This window comes from Anas platyrhynchos, chromosome 2 (genome assembly GCF_047663525.1).
Source record: "Anas platyrhynchos isolate ZD024472 breed Pekin duck chromosome 2, IASCAAS_PekinDuck_T2T, whole genome shotgun sequence".
NCBI lineage: Eukaryota > Metazoa > Chordata > Aves > Anseriformes > Anatidae > Anas > Anas platyrhynchos.
Genome location: NC_092588.1, coordinates 57,117,501 through 57,139,411, shown reverse-complemented (window position 1 = coordinate 57,139,411; position 21,911 = coordinate 57,117,501). Strand labels below are relative to the sequence as shown.

At 33.3% G+C, this 21,911-nt stretch overlaps 1 protein-coding gene across 8 annotated transcripts in view; it reads left to right on the top strand.

Annotated features, from left to right (window-relative positions):
* Positions 1 to 21,911, top strand: part of LOC101793040 (cadherin-19) — a 108,726-nt gene that overhangs the window by 59,914 nt on the left and 26,901 nt on the right. For 7 of the 8 annotated variants that reach the window (XM_021276843.4, XM_072034795.1, XM_072034797.1 and 4 more), the window contains 2 exons: positions 12,585 to 12,811; positions 15,814 to 16,108. In XM_021276843.4, the coding sequence (XP_021132518.4) occupies positions 12,614 to 12,811; positions 15,814 to 16,108 (493 nt within the window). In that variant the 5' untranslated portion in view covers positions 12,585 to 12,613. Of the gene's footprint in view, positions 1 to 12,584; positions 12,817 to 15,813; positions 16,109 to 21,911 lie in introns of those variants that run through there. The other variant, XM_072034798.1, reaches the window with a different exon arrangement.

Genomic DNA, 21,911 nt, shown 5'->3' with positions numbered 1-21,911 from the left:
TATATTTTCACTTTTTATTTAATTATTTACTTATTTTAGCTTTACCTTGTTACTTTTATTGTTTAATCAGAAAATTTACTCATGAAAGTAATATTTCACCTTTACACATTCTTTGGAATTATTTAAAAGAAACATAGCTGTTATCGGGAGCTGTTATCTGTAACATCTGTGGATAAAACGGTTATTTGCAAAGGCCTCATGTTTCTACCTTAGACTAACACCTAGCCTTTTGTCTCCTGTTTTTCCACAATGTTTTTTATGGTTCTTTGAAAATTTCTCAGAATTCTTCTTCCTTCCCTAAACTCTATTTCTTTCTTGACATCAAAACTTACTTTGCTTTTATGTGCTGTGCCACTTCATCAGCAAAGTCTGATCATAGTAACTTCTAAGTGAATTTTCTTAATTCATTTTCTTTTTACCTCCTTTGGTCTGGAGAAACTATTTTGACTGCAATGAACAGCATTCCTGTCACAGCACCAACACTGGCCTTCAGTGGTTATAATATTATTTTGAAAGAACTAGGAAAGCATTTATTATTATTATTATTATTATTATTATTATTATTATTTTTATTATTATTTTTATTTATTTATTTTTTTTCTAGACATGAAGCTTTTGCATTGTATTTCTGCAGTTCCTCCAGTCTGCAGCTAAAAGGATACAAAAACATTTCAGAAGTACTATCTTGGAATAATATCTGTTGAGATAAACTGGATATACCTTTAGATTTTAGTTAATTCTGGCTCTTGAAGCTGAAGAGAGAATAAAAAAATGGAACAGAACAGCTTGCTGGTTTCCACAGCCCTGATCTGTGGCAGTGTGCACAGACTGGGTGGAAATTCATGCACTCTGTGAATGTCTCCCATGAAATAAATGGCCCATGACATACCGTACTGAGTGTTTCCTTCCAGTCTAGGCCTGACTCCATATCCAGCTTCTTACTGTCCTGTAAGGACATTTCACTATGTGAAAACGAAGTCATACTATTACCTCAATCTGGAATTTTAAGAGCACCAGATTCTCCTAGTCCCTCACTTCTCCATGTTGATTCCTACCCTATTTATCTCAGGCTAGCCAGGATTTACTTCCAGTGTGAATGCCTCCTGTTTCTATTTTCATGCTTTACTTCTTGGCTTAAGAAGCCTTTCTGAGTGAAAGAAAAAGTAGGTGATGGAGTTTAAAAATGTTGAGTTTCTGTATTTTAACATTCTTGCAATATATCATGTACTAAGGACACCTGCTTAGTTTGTGTAATAAATGGCTCAGTCTTCAAAATAGGACTATAATCAAAGTTTACAATTTATTAAAGGAATAAGCAAACAACGCTGTAAGCAAACAGCGCTGGGTGTGCCGGGAGTCTCTGTTCCACCAAGACGCACACCAGTTACGTCAAGCAGCTGATTTTTGTGCTCCTAGGCTGATACATATTCATTACTACTTCTAAAAAAAACAGGGTTATTATAATTAGTTTCCAGAATCCAAACCCTCCTACTGGTGGTCCCTCTGGGGGTCTCTGGGGGTCTCTTGTGCTGAAGGCTCATAGTCTTCCTCCCTCTTGTCCTTCTCCTTTGTCCAACTTGGCTGTATGTCAGAGACTTGTGCAACATCCCCTGCAAGCTTTGTCTTTTAGTTGTTCTTCAGTTCTCCCCATCTCCTTAATCTCCTGACCAGATATCAGAGACTTGCATAGTGTCCCATACAATAGTCATAATAGTTAGCAGTTATTCTGAAACCCCCCAGATATCAGAGAGTTCAAGGAAAAACATACAAATACATTTCCCTTCAAGCTCTCTATTGATACGAATTGCTAAAATATTCCTTTGCAAGATACAAGAATTATATACGTTAACCACTCTGTTTTTCTTAGACTTGTGGTTATACAAGGGTATGTAAGACAGAAGGTCACATTCATCATACCATGCGGCCCTAGCACTGTTCCATACTGACACAAATCAGATGAACATATCTCACAGTTTACAGTACAAAAACTAAGGCATAAATGGGTATTCTTGAAATAAAATTACTTTGTGAATGACCCATAGGGACTCTGGCTAAACAAAATATGGTGTATTTTAATTTTTGTACTAGATTTTACTATGAAGTAAATTCATAAAGTATATGAAGTAAAATATATTTAAAGAAAAATAAAGATGTATGATTGAGAGAGGACATTGAACAGAGAAGCAACAGGGCCTCACACAGTAATGAGAGGATAAAGATACATAAAGATACATACATAAATACATAAAGATTCAAGAGAGGTTAAAAAACAAACAAACAAACAAAAAACTTTCATAAAGATGCAAGAAACTTATTGTAGATGCGTCACAGTGGTGGGTACAGCAGTGATGGGTGAGCAAGTAGTTCATCAATCCAAGATCCAAACAGTAGAACAGGTTTTAAGTGAAGAATGAGAAAACAGTGGAGGGGGAGCCTCAATTGCATTCTAATTGAGAAAGGATAATTCAACATAGGATGAGAAGAGGAAGGATCATGTTGTGATAAGGTGAATACTGGTTGGAAAAGGGGAAAAAAAAAAGGAATGAAGAGTTAAAGATGCCGAACAGAAAACAAGGTGAAACAACACGACAAAATATTTTACTATCCTCATCTGTGTGTCCTGAACTTTTTTTTTTTTTTTAACTAAGAGTATTAGTCCAGAAGATAAATAATCTTATGAACTAATAACAATTAGCCATTCTCCATTGCTCTTACTGTTTAGGTGGTGGTGGTGGTTTGTCTTTTTTTTTTTTTTCTTCTTCTAAGTTCATGTAATATACTTGAAGAAAGACCAAAATTTAAGGGCATCAAATAAAACATTGTTAAAAAAGCATCATTTTACCTGAAGTAAGTATGGGTTTTCAAGGCAAATAATTGCTAAGAACTCTTCAAAGTCTACTTCCTACAATTTAAAAAATATATATCAACACAATACAATCAGAACAATGACTTTTAGAATAGTAAGTTTCAACATCAACAACAAAAAAGCTGTGTTCCTGACATTCTAATTAATGGCTTTTTAGGTAAAAATGAATTTGTAATTAATAAGAAAGACTCAAGGTATTTTAGTTTGATTCCAAGTAAGGACTGAACTGTGTTGAATCATCATAGAAGTATAAATGGTAATTTTCCCCCTCGTTTGACAGGAAATTTTATATTACGCGTACTAAGTAGCTAGCAAGAGGATTGGACAGACTGGGGCTTTATTTTCTGGAAAAGCAAGCACTCCTTTCACAAAAGTAATCAACAAAATTAAATCTTTGAGATATCACATGAAGAAGAGACATCTTGGCTATTAAGAATATCAAGGACTAGGTTGAGAATACTATGCAACTGAAAAGACAGGAACTAAAATATTTCATTTATTTATTTATTTATTTTAGACTTAGCCTGGATGATTATCCTCTGATGTTCTGTTAGGATACTGGAATATCATAGGAGTTTAAATTAACTCATATCATTTAAAGACTTTTTAGAGTGTGAAATATCAATAGTTAGAAAAAGCATTGTATTATTAGGAATTGTGCATGTGTGCTTTTGAATTTCATAAAATGTGATTCCATTAAAAACTGCTTAAACTCTGCACAATTTGCAAATCTGATGGGGTATATTGTGTTATACCTGGAATATCTTATTCCAAAACTTGAAACAGAACAGCAAAGAAAAGAAAAACTGTTTGAAGATCTTTAACATGAAATGTATCGTGCAACAGCATTTTTCTGGCCTAATGATGACCTAATGCTTGGTTCCTGTCCCCCTCTAAATATCTCATTGCCTAAAAAGTGCTTACAAAGTTGAATGAAATCAAATAAGAACCACATTGAACTAATATAACTATGGCATAAGAAACACATAAGAAAAGGATACTAGCATTTAACAAAATTGATAGTATGTATGAAGAAAGAGTATGAAATGTATTCCTGGTTGATGAGCAGAACAGTGAATATGTATGTTTAAAGAAAAAAAAAAATAAAACAAATAAAGCATGGAGACCTAAATAACAGACAAGCCTTTGCTCACTAGGAGCTAAATAGAACTGAAATTGTCATTACTACTGTCATTGCAGGAGATAATGGAAGATTTATCAACTGAAATATAGCCTAAGAGAATAAAATCTAAAAAACAATATTATCCTTTTATAAGTTTGTCAATTAAGTCTTTTCCATCTCAATTTATCATGATTGTGAAAATTATACATATTCTTCAGTTTGTTTTCTCTATCTCAAAGGAGGTAAATTCTATTTTTCTTGTCTCATACTACTGCAAGTTTTCTGAGGGATGGTGCAATCTTTCAGCATTCTTTCACCATTTTTCCAAATGACATCCATTGTGGTGGTACATAGGGTGGGATCACTGTGTGCTGACCAGGGTTTTTTGTTCTGTTTTGTTTGTTTTGTTTAGTTCTATTTTTATGTTAAGCATTAGAGGAAATATTCTAGCTTATAATGGAAAGTCTTGTTAAAAGACTTCATTGATTTATTTACTTCATTGTCAAAGTCAGATATTGAAAATAAAATATTTTATTTTTTTCTTTCCTTAATTTTTATGTGAAGGCACGTGTTATTTAACTCTTTGTAGTTAAATAACACATGTTATATAATAACTACATAACATAGTTATTATATAACATAACATGTTATATAACAACATAACATATAACATAATATATATATAATATATTATGTTATAATATTATATAACATAACATGTTATATAATAACTACAAGTTATATAAATAACTACATTTAACATGTAGTTAAATTTCGTTTTTTTTTTTTGTTGTTGTTTGTTTGTTTGTTTGTTTGTTTTAGGATTATTTATTTCATTTAAAATGTATCCAGGAATGACTCCTTAAATATAAAAGTTTAAATATGATTTAATTCCAGTTTCCCATTGGCATAGCCTGAATGATTTCATTTAAGGGTTCTTCTGATTTAGCTCATTTTACATGTAGAATTGTCTCAGAAGCCAAAACCACAAGCTTAGCAATACACCAGAATACGTCTAAAAGCATCAGCTTAAGTGAAATGTTTAAAATTCTTTTTATCCTTGGGTGTTTCATGTTTGGGGGAGTTAAATCTCCTCAGAAACCATGGGGAAGGTGAATGAATTTTGTTATTAATGTCTGCACGAATTATGAATGAAAGAAAAAAGGAACATGAATCCTGAAAAGAGTTTTGGAGCATTTCATGAAGTGTTTTCCTGAAAATCATCTGGCAAACAGATTCAAGTGTGAATCACAGAATGTAGTCTTTTACATCGTTATGCTGACAAGTGGTTCTTCAGTACTGAGTGGTATCCTGTGGAGCTGAAAATGTTCCAGTAGGATTTGCCCAGTGAATCAAACATGTTGTAATTCGATTTGCAAATTCTTGCAAATCTTTACAATAAAAAGCAAATGCCAGAAGGCAAGTGTTTTTGTTTTTACTGTGTATGTTGGTCTTTTTAATTAGCAAAATATTTACAAAAAAATACATGGTTTTAGTCATAATTTTCAATATTTCAAATTGTCTTAAAAATAAATAATTGTCGTAGTTAAAGAAAGCTAAAATTAAAAATAAATATTTATTTATTTCAATGTGTATAGCGCAGTATACCACCACAGATCTAACAATCTCTTAGCATCTCAGCATCTGTTTACTAAATTGAATTTATTTATTTATTTATTTATTTATTTATTTTGGTCTAAATATAATTGCTGAAGCAGTTGAAGGACTGCAGAAAATGAACATATTTTCTTCTAATGTCAAGTTCTCAGACAGAATATTTCAACTTTTCTTTAGCTCAGAAATATCTGGACATTTCAACATCTACATTACAACATGTAGATGTATGGCAGAATAGTTTGTGAGAAAGAACATAATATAATCCTTAATTTACCAGTATTTAGATAAAACCATGTAGATATGCTTATTTCATTTTCTCATGGAGAAGAAAAGAAAAATAAAGTAGGAGTATCTGTCTATGAAACTGTACACCAACTTTTATTCTTCAGTTAATAACATGTGGAGAAGCTACACTTCCACTAGAAGAGGAGATGCCACACTGACTTGGGAAAATTTTTTAAGGATAAATCACTTTTGGAGATTCTGCTGGAGCTCCTGTGTGTGTGTGTGTGTCAGTGGAATATTGAGTAGATTCCAAAAGTCTTCTTTAAGTTTTGTTTATTTCTTTTTGATGTCCTTGATTTAATTTTAATATTCTCCTGGTTCCAAATGAAATCCAGTAACAAAAGAACTTATATGGGCTGCACCCATATCTTAACCAGCACTTCCAAAAGTCACTGCCACAGAATGAAAGCAATCTGTCCAAGTCCTGTCCAACTCCAAAAAGAAGTCTACCCATCCCCACAGAGCTATGCTCTGTTGATAGAAATGGTGTAGGTGATGCTTTCTTTGCCCCAGAGACTTTTTGGATGGGATGTGTTGCCTTCTGCAGGCTGTTTCTAAAGGGGCTCCAAGGAATTGCAATTGGAAGACAGGTTTCCTTCTCCCATGGGCATGACTGAAGTGTCTGAAGCTTGACTTTCGACTCTGCATCATGTGATAGACAGAAGAGTGAAATAATGATTTAATGTTTTTCAAATCATGAGAATCTTTGTCCACAGCAGAGGTAGCAGTCACCTAAGGGAAGACAAATATAGACCCAGAAATAATGAGCTGGTTTCAGCTGCCTGTATGTCTGGGAAACTGCAGATCAATAACCAATTGCTCAGTTCTAAAAATACTGGTGGATCAGGCCTGAAAAGGGCAATAGACTGGCTATCTCCTCTTGTATACTCACAGTCAAATAAGTATTTTGCAGCTAGGTATATAAGACAAAATTCAGAAAGGGTATAAACACCAATAGTCACTGGCTTTAATTCTGGCTCCCTGTTGGTCTACTCATAATCATCTTTTGGTGATTAAAATAGTTCCACCAAAGGAATGAGAACAAACAAGACATACTGTGGTTTAAGGTTGTAAAGCAGGGAATATGTCTGTCTGTACTGTCTATATTATCTGTCTGAACAGGGAATGAATCTCTTTTCTTCAGCCACAGTAGGAAATCTCATCATTCAGCTTTGACCTTTCCCCTCATTTAAAACAAATGTCCTACCTTTCCTTAAATTCCTACATACTTTGATACTAGAGATAGGATTTGAGAAATAAATATCACAATTTGATATTTTAAAAGATGTTTCATTTCTCTAGTAAGTACTGCCAACTGCTTGTTGGGCATTGAAAGCTCAGTTTTTTGTCATCTGAAATGTCAATTGGGCTTTTTCTGTATTTCTACAGATATTCTAGTAAAATGCTGGGGTGTTAATATACTGCCTAAAAAGATAATCAGCACACCATTATAAAGCGATAGGAATGACTGTGTTTCTAGTCAGTCAGCTCTACATTGATTAAAATTCACAGATTTAAAGGCACTAATAAACTGACAAATTAATTTCTCTAATGCTATTTTGTTCATGTATAACTGACAGATAATTACTCTGGCAATTCTATATAATAGTTTGAAGTCCTTCCCTAACGGTATCATTTCACATTTACAAAATGAAAAAAATAATGTCCCAATTAGAATAAAATGAAATTTATGTCATATTCATAACATATAAGTAATTGCTCTCCAAGTAAGTGAAGTGCTGGGTGAGTAGTGAAGACATGTAGTTGTTAATGTGTTAATATGCAATACCAGTCAATATGGTTTGGTCAAATGTTACATCAAGACGTGTGTTAAAGGAGACACTTCTCAAGGTTAAGTAATAGCTTTTAAAATAACTAGTCATGCACAGATTAGCAAGGCTGTTGTTGATATAGCTCTAATTAATTGACTGAAGATATTACATTTTAGATGTTAGCTCTTCTAGGCAGAGTATAATTAAATTTGGCATACTTGTTAGATGTAGTAGTCCAAATTATCAAAAACACAATGTGTGAAAGACATAAAGTCAAAAAAGACTCAATTAAAATATTTAGATTCAGTACAAATAAAGCTAAAACAATACTAAATGCTAAACTAATTAAAAAAAAAAAATCGGGCAAACAAAAAAGAAAAAACAAACAAAACATAAGCTCAGAGGTATTATTGAAAAGGTGACCTGAGCAGGACAGGTATCAACTCACATAAATAAATAAAAAATGCAAGGTGGCATATGAAAACAGTGATATTCAGCAAAATAAAAAGTTTAAATAACACCTTTTTTTTAATTATTTTTTTTTATTTTTTAGTTTTCGCTAATGTTTTTCACCAATTCAGCTAATTGTTACTGTTATAGAAGTGACTTACCCTGTGCTAACCTGCAATCAAGAATCCTACATAGTTGCAGCTAAATATACCGTATTTATTCTTAAAACTTTAACATGTCTTTTTCTGGTGTCACCACAGAAAATTCTTAAAACATGTGAAGAATGGAAAACTTACAAAAAAAACCAACAACTTGGCACTGACTAGAAATAATTAAATCACGGATAAAAAACTATGAAAATGGTAAAGAGTTTCTAACATAACAAATCTGTGTAAAATATTGTTTTCTATGTGAAATTCATGAAGTGCAAGAAGCAGCAAGTATAAGATTAAGTCCAGCATTTTGCACAAAATGAAAGATTGTATCAATCTTTCTATTATCTAAATTATCTAAATTATCTATTTATAATACAAAAATAAACAAACAAACAAATAAATAAATAATAATATTTCAGTTTCAAAACAAAACGATTGCTACGTATAAGTATCAAGACAAAAAAAAAAGAAAAGAAAACATATACATTAAATAATGCAGTGTATATATGTGTGTGTGTTGAGGGAGGTCTGCTAATTGCCTGAGGGTTATATGAGTATTATAGCTTAAGTGTCTGCTACATTGGGTGGAGCCTAAAGTGTCCAATGAATATGAGTTGCTATCATAACAACACTGATGCACAAAAGAAAACACATGATGTGAGGTCTCTGCTTGAGACAAGAATCACATTTCAGAAGCTGAATAATAATTAATTTGATTCTCTCATGTGAATTGTTCTATTTTTCTGTTCTTGTTGTTTATTTGATATAAAAACAAGCAAAGACAACACTAAATTTCAGAAAAGGAAATACCTTTGAAATGACCATCCATTTTCAAGATTTTATTTTTTTTTCATTCTTTCATTTTTGGTTCTACACAATACTTTTAAGGACAGAAAGAACTGTTTTCCTCAGGAGTCACTGTTTCAAAAGCCCACAGTTAAACAGGATAATAGATGATTTCTAATAATATCTAGTCAACATCTACCTTGTTACTATGTTTTGGTATGTTTTCACTCCCTAATTGTAAGACTTTTCTTATATAAAGTTGTTGTTGTTATTATTATTGATAATGATTTATTGATATTGATTTATTTATTTATATTGATTATATTTATAATGATTTAACTTTAAAAGTTAAGCTGCTTTGTCCCTATTCTTCAGCTAACAGTAATTATCCTCATTATCTCTCATTCTATATATATTAATACTTTGGAAGGCTGTTAGTTCACTCTTATTTTTTTCCATCAGCACACAAATTACTTCACGATATCCCAGAGGTTGGATATTTAGAACCTTTTCCTCTTCCTACTATTATTCTTGAAATGTTAGGCAGTAAAAGGTATTATTTTGTAATAACAAAACCAAGTCAGAATACTAGAACACCTAAAGCTAATATCCAGTTTCAAATGGTGTTAGGATTTCATCTGGGGACAATACTAGAACAAACCAAAGTACTCCCCCACTTTGTACCAAGAGGTAAATCTGTCCCTAGTCTACAGGAAAATCATGGGTTTCACGACATATAAAAGGAAAATACTACTTTAAAAGCTGTAGCCTACTTATTACAACCACAATTGATATTGTCATCACTCTGTTCTCAATATCAGTCTTTATTAAACCAGTGTAATCCAACACAAGTAAGAGAGATGTATTACTTACTGAAGAATAGGACATGGTCCCAATTTCTCTTATTCCCTTGAGAAATTATTAGCGAGAGCTCATTTTTTTCATCTATGAAAATACATTTGTCTTCTTCTTAATGAGGGATTATTTTATTAAGATTTTTTTTTTTTTTTTTTTTGTATTATTATATTATCTAAAAGCTCTGTACTTTTACTAATCCTCCGTTCTGCTACATATTATAGCTATAACATGGACTACAAGGTCATTTCACTTACAATAACCTTACAATTAGGGCAATAAAAAAAACAACTGTCAGGGGAAGATAGACAACACTGTGATAGGCAGCAGACTCAGCACAGAACTGCCTTAAAACTGTGAACTCTTTTTTCCTTTAAGTAGGTAATACTGTGTGTTGTTGTTATTGCTGTTGTTTTAAAGAAAGATGAGAAATAAGACATTAGTTCCTGGTTATTTTGTAAGAGTTACTTTGGAGAGTGAGTTGAAGTTTGGAGAACAGAAAGAAGGCAATTGTTTGCAGCTATTTGTTTTTTATTGTTCATTTGGTATTTATGGTTTATAAATAATGGCAACTTATGCTGGCCGACAGCTGGAGGCCTTTGCCAGATGAGAAGGAAGATGCTGGAAATAAATGTGCTCTGAAATGTCTTGAAAGTAATGGCAAATTGAATATGTTTGATGTAGCAGAGAAGGGAAAAACAGAGACATACAACTCTGAATTTCCTTACATAGCTTTATGTTTTGTTTTGTTTTTGTTTTTTTTTTTTGGTTGTTTTGTTTTTTGTTTTTTGTTTTTTTTTTACAATTTGTTCAGCACCTGTATTTTCAATTAAAAGTCACATTATACACATAACAAATAGTGTGCAACATTTCAAGATTTGAAAATATTTTTTTTTTTCCACAATATGTCAGAGATACTGAGTAGAGGAGAAAGATTGCCTCTCTTGACCTGCTGAGATACTTTGCCTGATGTAGCCAAGAACATCATTAGCCTTCTTAGCGGCCAGGGCACATTGATGACTCGTTTTCAACTTGGTGTCCACCAGGACCTCTGGGTTCATTTGTGCAAAGCTGCTTTCCAGATGGGTGGCCCCCAGCTTTTTCTTATATCGGGGTTTGTTCCTCCCCAGGTGCAGGAATGTACTGAAATGAAATGACCGTTTTCAAGATTTTATACTGAGCAAATTAGTTCTTAGCACTAAATGCACCCGTTGTAAAAAGACACTCAAGGCATAACACTTGCTCAAGCTTTATTTGAGAAACAAGCTGAGCTTTTGTTGACATCGTCTTCCATGTGGCAAACACTATTCTTACAGACTTAGGATAATTAGTAATTTTCCATAGTAAACTGAAACGAGAGTACACAAGTCACATCCTTTTCATTCAAATCTCATCTTGCACTGTTATAGTTTTTGAATTTGAAAAACAAAATGTATGCAGAACTGGAACCAACATTCTAACTTCTACAATTATATGTCTTTCTGTTAAAACTCCTTTATCTTTTTCTCAGTAAACATATAGACACAGATTACATTTTAACAGAATCTAGTTTAACATCATATCAAATCTGGAAGGAAATGAATAAATGTCTACATGATATCTCTGTTATTTTAAGCAATTACAATATTTTCCTTTGCAAAAGTCAGGTGTTGATAGCTCTATTATTAAACCGTGGCTTTAAAAGACATATACATTTGTATTTCATCCTGAATAGATAAATGGTTTATGGATTTTTCAGGCCTAAATTAAAAGCAGCCATATATATATACATATATATATTTATGTATATTTCCAAGTGTGTTGTACAAACTGACCACCATGAGATAAATTCATAAACCACACTTTGTTCTTGCATAGAAAATGCTATTCTTCCTGGCTAAAGACTTGAAGAAAATTTCTAGATCCATTGCCAAATAAGGTTTTAAGAAATGAACATGGGGCAAAGGTTTTCAGAATTCTCCTCTTTGCCTCTTAGAAGACAGTGATTATCAACTGAGAATTGCACTTTATTTAAAATTCAGTTTTATTTATTGTGCCAAAAATCACAGGAAAGAACATAATACCATATAGCTTGTGCAAAGACATGCTTTTCTACATGGTACCCTTGTTCCTTTGGCTTTTTTGTTGGTGTTTTGCTGACTTGGGAAAGAGGGAAAGAAGAGGTTAAAAACAAACAAACAAACAAACAAAAACCTGCACCGCTCTGTTTCAGTTATCAGTCATCATGGCCACTGAGGGTAGTCATGCACCCTTCAGGCAGTTCTGTAACTGCTGCTCAAAATGAGTCCTCTCTAAGTAGAAACATACAATTATCCCAATCAAATTATTCCTAGGTTACACAACACAATTACCCAGCTTAATTTGAAGATGAATTAATTGGAGGATGATTTTCCTTTTTTTGCATAAAAAGTCCCTGTGTAGGATATTCATAAAGGAAAGTTAAACACTTGACTTTCATGCCAGAGTCTCTAAAAGTATCTCAATTTTAATCAGAAACAGACTTTGTTCCAACTCTTTCCTTTTAGGAAGAGGAAGAGGTTTTAATATTGCAAATCAGCTCCTACATTAGCACAGAATATATAAGTAAAAGTAAGAAGACAAGACAAAAGTGATGCCTTTGTGAAACTTTGTCTAAGGTCTACTTTTTTTTTTTTTCTCCTTCTCGTCTTCAACAGATGAAAATTGATTGAAGAGAGGCTTCAGCATGAATTGTTCCACTTTGCTATGTCTTATGCTGACAGTGGTTCAGCTTTGGCTTTGCTCTCCAACCACACAGAAATACAGTGCCCAAAACACAGATCAGTCTTTCACAACAGTTCGAAGAGTAAAGCGTGGCTGGATATGGGAGCCGCTTTTTGTAACTGAGGAACAGACCTCAAGGATGCCTGTGTATGTTGGACAGGTATGGTAAGTCATGATGTAAGGATAGTGCAAGGTTAGATTTAATGTGCTTGTTATCATCGTACTGCCTTGACTTGGAAGATCAACCATCCTCATTGACTTGGAAATATCAAGAAAGATACAAAAAGGGCTGAGGTAGCTGTAATCAGGCAGCACAACATCTCAACTTTACTGCAACCTGATTTAGGGTCAGAGAACTCCCTGGGCTAAAGGTCATGGCTCTGCAGTCAAGGAAACACCACTCACATCCTGTTACTAAAACTAAATCTGTGCAGAGTAGCTGACGGTACCAAGCTGAAATTTTCCTGTCTTCTGAATGAAAGTTAAGGACTCATTTATTAACATTTGGCAACTTGCATGTGCTATTTTTGGCTCTTCATCAAAGAAGCCATAGTGAGTGCAGTTTACAAACAGTATTTAGCATGATTTTCTATTACACTAAGTAGCAGCTGATTTACCCCTCATTAATTTTTAATGAAGCAGATTAATACTAAATCCTTTTACCACTGAGAAACTACAGGAATCTGCATGGTTCATTAGATTAACGTAGCTTTAGCACAACGAGCAATTATTTTTCACCCTCCTTTAAAAATGTGCTTTAAGATAATTGTCTTAATGAGACTTTATCTATTCCTTATTTTCCCTTTCTACTTACAATTATTATTATTTATTATTATTATTATTATTATTTATTTTTGTAAGCTAGAAGTAATTGTAGTCTTGAGATCTAGTTTTCTTTTCTTTAAGGCACTTTCTAGGTGAATGAACCAAAATAAGTTTAACTGCTAATTAACTAGCACTAAAATTTAATTGGGCCCAAAGGGTGAGGTGCTCAAAATTCATTAATTACTTTTTTTCAACCCCTTCAAATTAACTACTATGGAAGTGTGATGTCTTACTTCTAAAAGAACAAGTATAGACATAGTCATTAAAAAAAAAAAAATCATTATTACTTTTCCCATATCTGGAAAGCATTGTTTCCCATAAAAGAAATGTCATAAATGCCAAACATTTTCATGCTGCTGTAGATAATTTTCAAAATTTTGTGTTTCTATTTCTCACAGGTAAACTATAGATAATTTTAATTTAAGATTATTGTTCATTTAGTGCAGTCTAACCATTGTCTAAATCAGACACATTTACTTGTGGCTTTCTGTGAAGTACAGTATGCTCTGTTTTCAACAAGTAAATTGGCATTCTATGATCAACTTTATAGTAAATAAGGCCCAGGAGGAAACTCAATCGACAATGACAAAGGTAGACAGTCTCTGTTAGCCTTATCACAACTTCTTTCTGCAGTTAGATTCAGAGCTTAATCTTCAAGTTTCATCTAACATAGAATTATCTTCCATTACCATGTTTGAGAAAAAGTGTTCATCAGTACTGCAGTGTAAGATAGATAATGACAACACATAACTTCTTGTCCCAGATCTCATTTACAATGAAAAGACCACTTAGTATATTATCTATTATAAAACAAACAAACAAACAAAATACATAAATAGCATAGGTTATGTCTAAACACCCAGTCCTAGTCAGGCTTCCAGGCTTCCAGTCTCTAAGGGTTTGATACACTCTGTGATCATATCTCAACCATATCTTAAGGTAAAGATCTAGATGTTCATTATCTTTCCCATGTCCTGGTGTTCGTGACAAGGAAACTATGATTTATGGTTTCTAGAAAAGAATCTGTGGTGCCCCTTAGCCAGCTGTCGTTCTTGGATGGTGTTTAAATGAATGGGACCAAACCAATCATAAAGGAGTCCTGCCCTTAGGTTCACCCTATAAAGGTGAACTTGCCCCATGTTTCAAACAAAAGTACATATGTTGAAAGCTTTTGGCTTTAAATTGTTTAAATTTTAGAGACTTTAACCACTGTAACACTGAAAATTATTTATCTTGTGTTTGAAAGGGAAATTAACTCTGCATAATTTGAATACTTTGTTAGGATTCAGTGCAAGAACTCAAAACTGTGTTCCTCATATCTCTGAGCAGTGTCCCAACCTCATTTTTAATAAACTATCCAGTTGATGCATACAAAAAAAATAAACAATTCAAAATAACCAGTCATTGTTCCAAGGAAAAGCTAAAATGATTTGTTTTTCAACTTCAGCATCTGTCACAAAATATTTTGAGTGAATATAATAGAGAAATGTGCCATAGTTAATTCTTTCTCAGTATGTGACCTCATATTCTACACTGATCTGTAAGGTCAATAAGAATGAAACAAAACAGGAAAGTTATTGAAATAATCACATAGACATATCTCTTACGTTTAAAGCATTCCACTTAGTAGAATAAGCAAGTTGGATACATATTTATGTATTTTTTAAATTGGGTTTTTAATTTTTTATCCAGGCCCTTAAATATTTTGTCTAAGCATGAAATAAATAAATGTCAGAGAAATAATATGATGGAAGTTGATGTTCACAAACAAACTCAACTGTAGATGACTGGCACATTAAAAGGTTCAGTTACTGCTATCGCAAAAGTGGTGTTGCATATCATTAGCATTAACAGAACAATTATGTTGACATGAACAAATGCAGCTGAACCACAGTGGTCTCCAGGGCTCAGCTTCATCAGAGGAATCATCATCATAAAGCTGATCTTAGCAAAATAACAGAGGATGAAGTTCTTCCAGGAAGGAATTACAAAATATGTCAATTTATTTCAGAATAAATAATACAGATTTATACCATATCTCTTTAATATTTCATGTCTTTAATATTTCAACAGAGTTGGAACACCACTCTCATATTCACACCTAGTATTGCTGAGTATAAAAACAATATATGTATATATAAAACTTTTAAAGTACACTTATAATTTATAATAATAAAAATTTAGATAATGTCTTAAGGTCCTTTGCCTTGTTTTCAGCAGAAGTTTGTGGGAGCTGATAAACCAATGATCTAAATTATGTATTTAACATTAATTCCTTTCACTTCTGTGGTTTTTTTTTTTTTTTTTTTTTTTTTTTTTTTTTTTTTTCACTTACAGCTGAAATCAGATTTAGACAAACAGGATGGCAACTTACAATACATTTTGACTGGGGAAGGAGCTGGAAGTATATTTATCATTGATGAATATAATGGCAAAATTTATGTGATACAAAAGGTGGATCGAGAAGAGAAACCCTTCTATATTCTAAGAGCCCAGGCACTTAACAGGAACACTCATCTTCCCGTTGAACCTGAATCAGAATTTATTATCAAGGTTCGAGATATCAATGATCACGAACCACAGTTCTTGGATGGACCTTATGTGGCTACTGTTCCAGAGATGTCACCTGAAGGTATGACATGCCATAAACCAAAGTCTTACATGTATCAGAGTCCTTTTACAGATTCTGGATTCATGCTTGTATTGAATATAGAAACCTGTCTTTTCCGTCATTGGCATAGCTATGAAATAGGTACTTGTTTAAAAACACAGCATCACACTTCAGAATAGATAGACTACTGTAACCAGTTGGTACTGCAAAGGAGATTTTAGGCAGACAGAATTCACTGCTTTTTCAATCAGTATAGCACCCTAGTCTCTAGAAAATTGTTCAATGTATTATTATTATTATTATTATAACCTGTCAGCTCTTCAGACTATTGTGAAACAAAAGTAGCATTCACTTAAATTTTAAAGGCCTCTAACCTAAGTTGACTCTTTAAGCACACAAATAAGCTTGGCTGAACAGCACTCAATAGCCTCCTTCAGTCTCCTCTGATTCTGCTTAATAATTAAACAATAGGCTTTTATTATGCCCTATCTAGTATAAATCATACTGTAGTGTAACTGGAGAAGAGTCAAAATCACATGACAAGCACTCATGATTTACCCACAAATACAGGGATATTTTCCTTTCTGTAAGTAATGGGTTCAGAACAGGAATGAAGTGGGCTGATATGATGACCATCCTCATATCTTGTATGATGCCTACCTATTTACACAGACAAGCCTCTTTCCACATTGGAAAGCTTCCCTTTGTTTGGATTAGATGGTGGGCAATAAAGCAGTCTTTCAATTTCATAAGCACAAAAATTGCACAAGGATTTTCCTATCAAAAGTGATGACTTAACCTCTGCACCACTTCTTCCACATATCTATACATAAAAAGAAGATCCGGACCATGTACCTGGAAACTTAGTACAACAAATATGAAGCAAATTTTGCTTTGTGACTACAATAATATAGACATAATAATATAGTATAAGATAAGATAAGATAAGTTAGATTTATAGAATATTATTTTATTATATATATGTATATATACATAATATAACATAGATATAATAATACAATAAGTGACCACAATAATATAGAACAGTTTATTGTTTAGAATTATCTGGATATTTTTATCTTGGATTACACAGACCTGGGTCTTTGATACAGATTTTTTTTTTTTTTTCCATGTGATTCACTATTATTGATAAGACACTAGATCTCTTATAAAAAAATCAATTTTAAATAGCTGATAATATAATATGGCTCAATATACACTCACCCAAACCTATAACCTTTCATAGCACTATATCAAGAATTCAATTCTGAAACCCTTCTATTCTATCGTCCTGTCTTTATGACAAGTTCCTGTCTTACTGATGAAAGGATGATTAAGAAAAAAAAAAAAAAAAAGGAAAAGATAATTAAAAAGAAGTCAGTTAGGGTAGTACTTATGGATCAAAGCAACAGTAGCATTCTCTTTCCATTTACCTGTTTCTCACCTCAGTTCATCAATAAGCAGTTGACAGATGAGAAGCTTCAATCTGTGTTCACTTGAGTTGCCTATAACTGACAATCTAAAAATAGAAGGTGCAGCAGTCTTTATCAAATCTGTCATCTACGGTATCTTTAAATTCCTAAAGTACTACATCACTTCAACATAAGATTAATTAATTAATTAATTAATTCATTATTTTTTTTTTAAATAAAATATCCCACTAAAATATGAAAAATAAATCAGAAGTAACACCATTTTCTCAATTTGTCAGAATGTGTAAAAAATAAAACAACATATCTGTATGCCTCCCCTCTTAGACACAGACTTCTTGAGATAGTGAACTCATAGACTTGCAATTAACCATTATATAACATGAATTTAGGATGGTCCTATTGATCTTCAAATATTTTCTACACTCCTATGTTTGGCCTTTCTAGCACTAATGCTATTGTTATTTTAGAGATTACTTTTCATCTGCTTCTTCTGTGTAGATACTAGTACACAACAGGCTACATTGGGTTTATGAGGCAAGGTTTTAGTAGCATGGAGGCTACAGAAGTGGCCTCTGTGGGAAGGTTCCAGAAACTGCCCTGGGTTAAATAAGAACCAGCTACATCCAGCTCCAAGAGAGACCTGTTGCTGGCAAAGCTGAGCCAGTAAGCAATTCTAGTTGCGCCTCTGTGAGATCAGATTTAAGAAAGGAAAAATCTGCTGTGCAACTGCATATGGGAGAGAGTGAAAAAATGTAGAGGAACAACCCTACAGACCAAAAGGTCAGTGCAGGAGGTGCTCCAGGCCCCAGAGCTGAAGTTCCGCTGTGGCCTGTGGAGAGGCCCCTGGTGGAACAGGCTGTTTCCCTTCAGCCCAGGGAGCAGATCTCCACGCTGCAGCCTGTAGAGGAGCACTCAGTGGAGCAGGTGGATATGGTGTGGAGGAGCCTGTGGCCCATGGAGCGCCCCCACTGAGGGCAGAGCAGGCGAAAGGACTGAATCCTGTGGGACAGATCCCACACTGGAGCAGAGGAAGCGAGTGAAGAAGCAGAGAAAAGGCATCATGGACTGACCACAACCCCCATTCCCCATTCCCCTGTGCATTTTGGAGAGAGGACATAGAAGAGAGTGGATATCATGGAAGGTGTTTTTAGTTTGCTTTTAGTTCTCACTGCTTTAGACTGCTATATGTGCTCTGTATTTAGGTAATAAATTTCATTAATTTCCCTTATGCCAAGTTTGTTTTGTCTGGGTGGTAGGTCAGTGATCTCCCTGTCCTTATTATCAGCCTTTTCTTTCATCACATTTTCTCCCCCTGTTCTATTGGGGATGGGGCATAAGAGAGCATCTGTATGGTGCTCAGCTACCTACCCACATTAAACTAAGATACTGGCATACTAAAGTGTATTTCAGACATACAGAGTATAAATGGAATGGTATATACTGGTATACACCCTAATAGCTCCAATACATGAAACAGCTGAGCCACGCCATGCAGTCCTCTCTGGGCTCACTTACCTTGCCTCTCCAAGTATTGCACTTCTGAGGTGAAAGCTCATTTGATGTATATCTTAAAGCATTAATCCTTAGAAGGGAATTTCTAACTTCCCAAATGGACAGAAACAGTAACCAATCAAAATCACAGTGCTTTTCTCCTAGTAAAACAGAATCTCCTTCTGCATAGTAAGAACATAGACTGGAATTACTTTAAATGGCACAGTGCAATAGAGAGTCTTGGTCTTTGCTCCATTTCAGAGCTCTCTAATGGCGTTTCAACTCAATTATATTGGACCTGAGATCTTTTTATGAAAAAACTTGCTTAGGAAGCATGGTCCATACTCAGAAAAGTAGTTCACAATTGCTGAGCTTTTTGTCTGGAAATAAGAAAGCAAAGAGAATAATTCACAGCTGGTCATGTATTACTTGCTTCAGAAAACCACAGAAAAACAGAAAACAGACATAGATAATTTGTACCTAAAGTTAGGTACAAATATCTTAATGTATACTAATGTGACAACAAATTAGAATATATTTTACTTCTTTCTTAGCTCTCTTTTATCTTCAGTACTAAATTTTATTAGGATTTTAAATGCAAGTGTCACAGTGAATGAAAAGTGTGTCAGCAAATGAACTCTTCTAAGAGTACAGGACTGCAGTTTTCCCTTGGGCATTCCGTGCAGTTTTAAGTTAAGTGCCTCCCATATAGCTGTTAAAAGTGTACAAATGCGGTATATGTGATGGAATGGTTAGGTCAGATGCAATAATATGTCAGTAATTACTGTTTTAGTAGATTTCAAGCTCTAGTTAGAAAAATGAGTAACTATTTTTTATACAAGGGCCTTCTAGTTTACCTAACGGGTTGCAATATATAAGTGGCACAATAAATATTTTGTCCAAAAAAAGTAAAACCAACGGCAAAGGAATATAAAGTAAATCTTCTATAACAATCAGAAAAAAAAAAAAAAAAAAAAAAGTGATTTGCTTTAAATAGAACCTAATGAAAAGCACAGAATGTGTAAACATGTTTACTATGCCGCTTAAGACATTTATGTAGACACAACACATATTTGGAGCTAAACTTTATATCGATGTCACACAGACTCACATATTCAGAAAATGCATGTTCAAAAGCTCACAGATAGATTTGGTTGATTTGTCTCTGGCATTATAGCAGTTTTCACATAAATTATGTTTAACTATATTGGAGTTTTATTATATCAATTATATAATTGCTGTCATTATATAATGGCTGGAATGTCAAGAGGTGGTCTTGTTTGTTTGTTCAGAAAAATAAATAAATAAATGAATAAATAAATTTTATCTGGTCAATTTTTCTCTTCCAACCATGGAATTAAAAAAATGGCTGAACTTTCTTTTCAAAATTTATTGGGAACATTAATATTACTGCTCTAATTTCTATCATTCAAACACAAATGTCTAGGTAAAAGCATAGTTCCATTTGGCAAATGGTTTGCTTTTTTTGATATGGGTTAAATGTACAAAGAAATAGAGGTTTCATAGCAGTGAAAGACTAAAAAATTAAAAAAAAAAAAGTTTTCCAAATCTGGGCAACATTTTTCTTCTGCTCTCTTCATAGTCCATATTTAATTTAGAAGCTCATGTACTGATCATGAAATATTTGTCCCTTGCCTGCTTCATGTTTCCATTATGCTGCTTCTCCCTGAGCCCACCTGGGCAAATTCCATCCTTCTCCCTTCTGTGATACTATGGAAGAGTTAACAAGCAAGCAAAAAAAAAAAAATAAATAAAGTATTCTGGGGCTTAGAGAAGCAGCAAATGCTATTTTAGTTTCAACATTTCTTTCTAATGGACAGAAACTGTAGAAAATGAATCTGTCTTTAAATGTTTGAGATTCAAGGAGCTGTAACAATAACCTTGCAGACCTTCATTCTGTTGTTGTTCTATCTTGTTAAATATGGTGCTGCAAACAAGTCCATTTCTGAATATGGTTATTGGTACCTTGCTTGGGTTTCTTTAGTAGAAAATTGAATTTATAACAGGCTTGATATTGTATTATCCACAGTGATCAGTTCCTTTTTAGCATTCACTCAATTTAGTTTTAAACAAGTGCATTATAGTCATTCTAAAATTCCTTAAAGGTTAAATTTTCAGTATTAGTTAATACAGAACAGTTTTCCATAGATTGCAGCTGATGTGAACTTAGCTGCAGTGTAGCCAGATGTTTTCATTTAGTTTATCTTTTAGCCTTGATAAAGAATATTGTTATTTCTGAAGCACATATATGCCTCAACAAATAATGTATTTGTTTTTCTGGTAATAATTATTGACTTGTAGTTTGACCATAAAAAGATTCAGATCTAATTCCTTGAGCTTCATCATTACTTTTCACTTCCAGTATAACTATACATAGATTTTTAATATATGTAATATATATTAGTATATGTTACAGCTCTAAATAGGTGCAAACATGAACATACACCAGATTTAAAAAAAAAAAAAAAAAGTATTTCCTGCTTTTTCTCACAAGAAGTGATATTTATGTTGTGCAGAACCTAGGTAAGGAAAAAAACAAAACAAAACAAACAAAACAAACAAAAAAAGGAGACAAAAATAAAGTTTACCTTATGAAATTATGCTACAGTGAATAATACATTTCAAAGAATAATCATCATTAATGGCACCCTGAATTTTCTGCCAATCTTGTTTATAGGATATAGCCAGCTTTCAGTTAGAGATGAAATCAAGCTCTGCAGATTGATTCTGTTGTGCATTCTGCCATGGAAAAGGCTCATTAAAGACTCAAAAATATGAAATGTTATCAGAACCTTGTCATACTTCTTGGCTGCTTTCCTTGCTAACAAGTAATTTCTTTCAGTCAGGTAGTGGGCCTACTAGTGACAAAGTCACTTTTT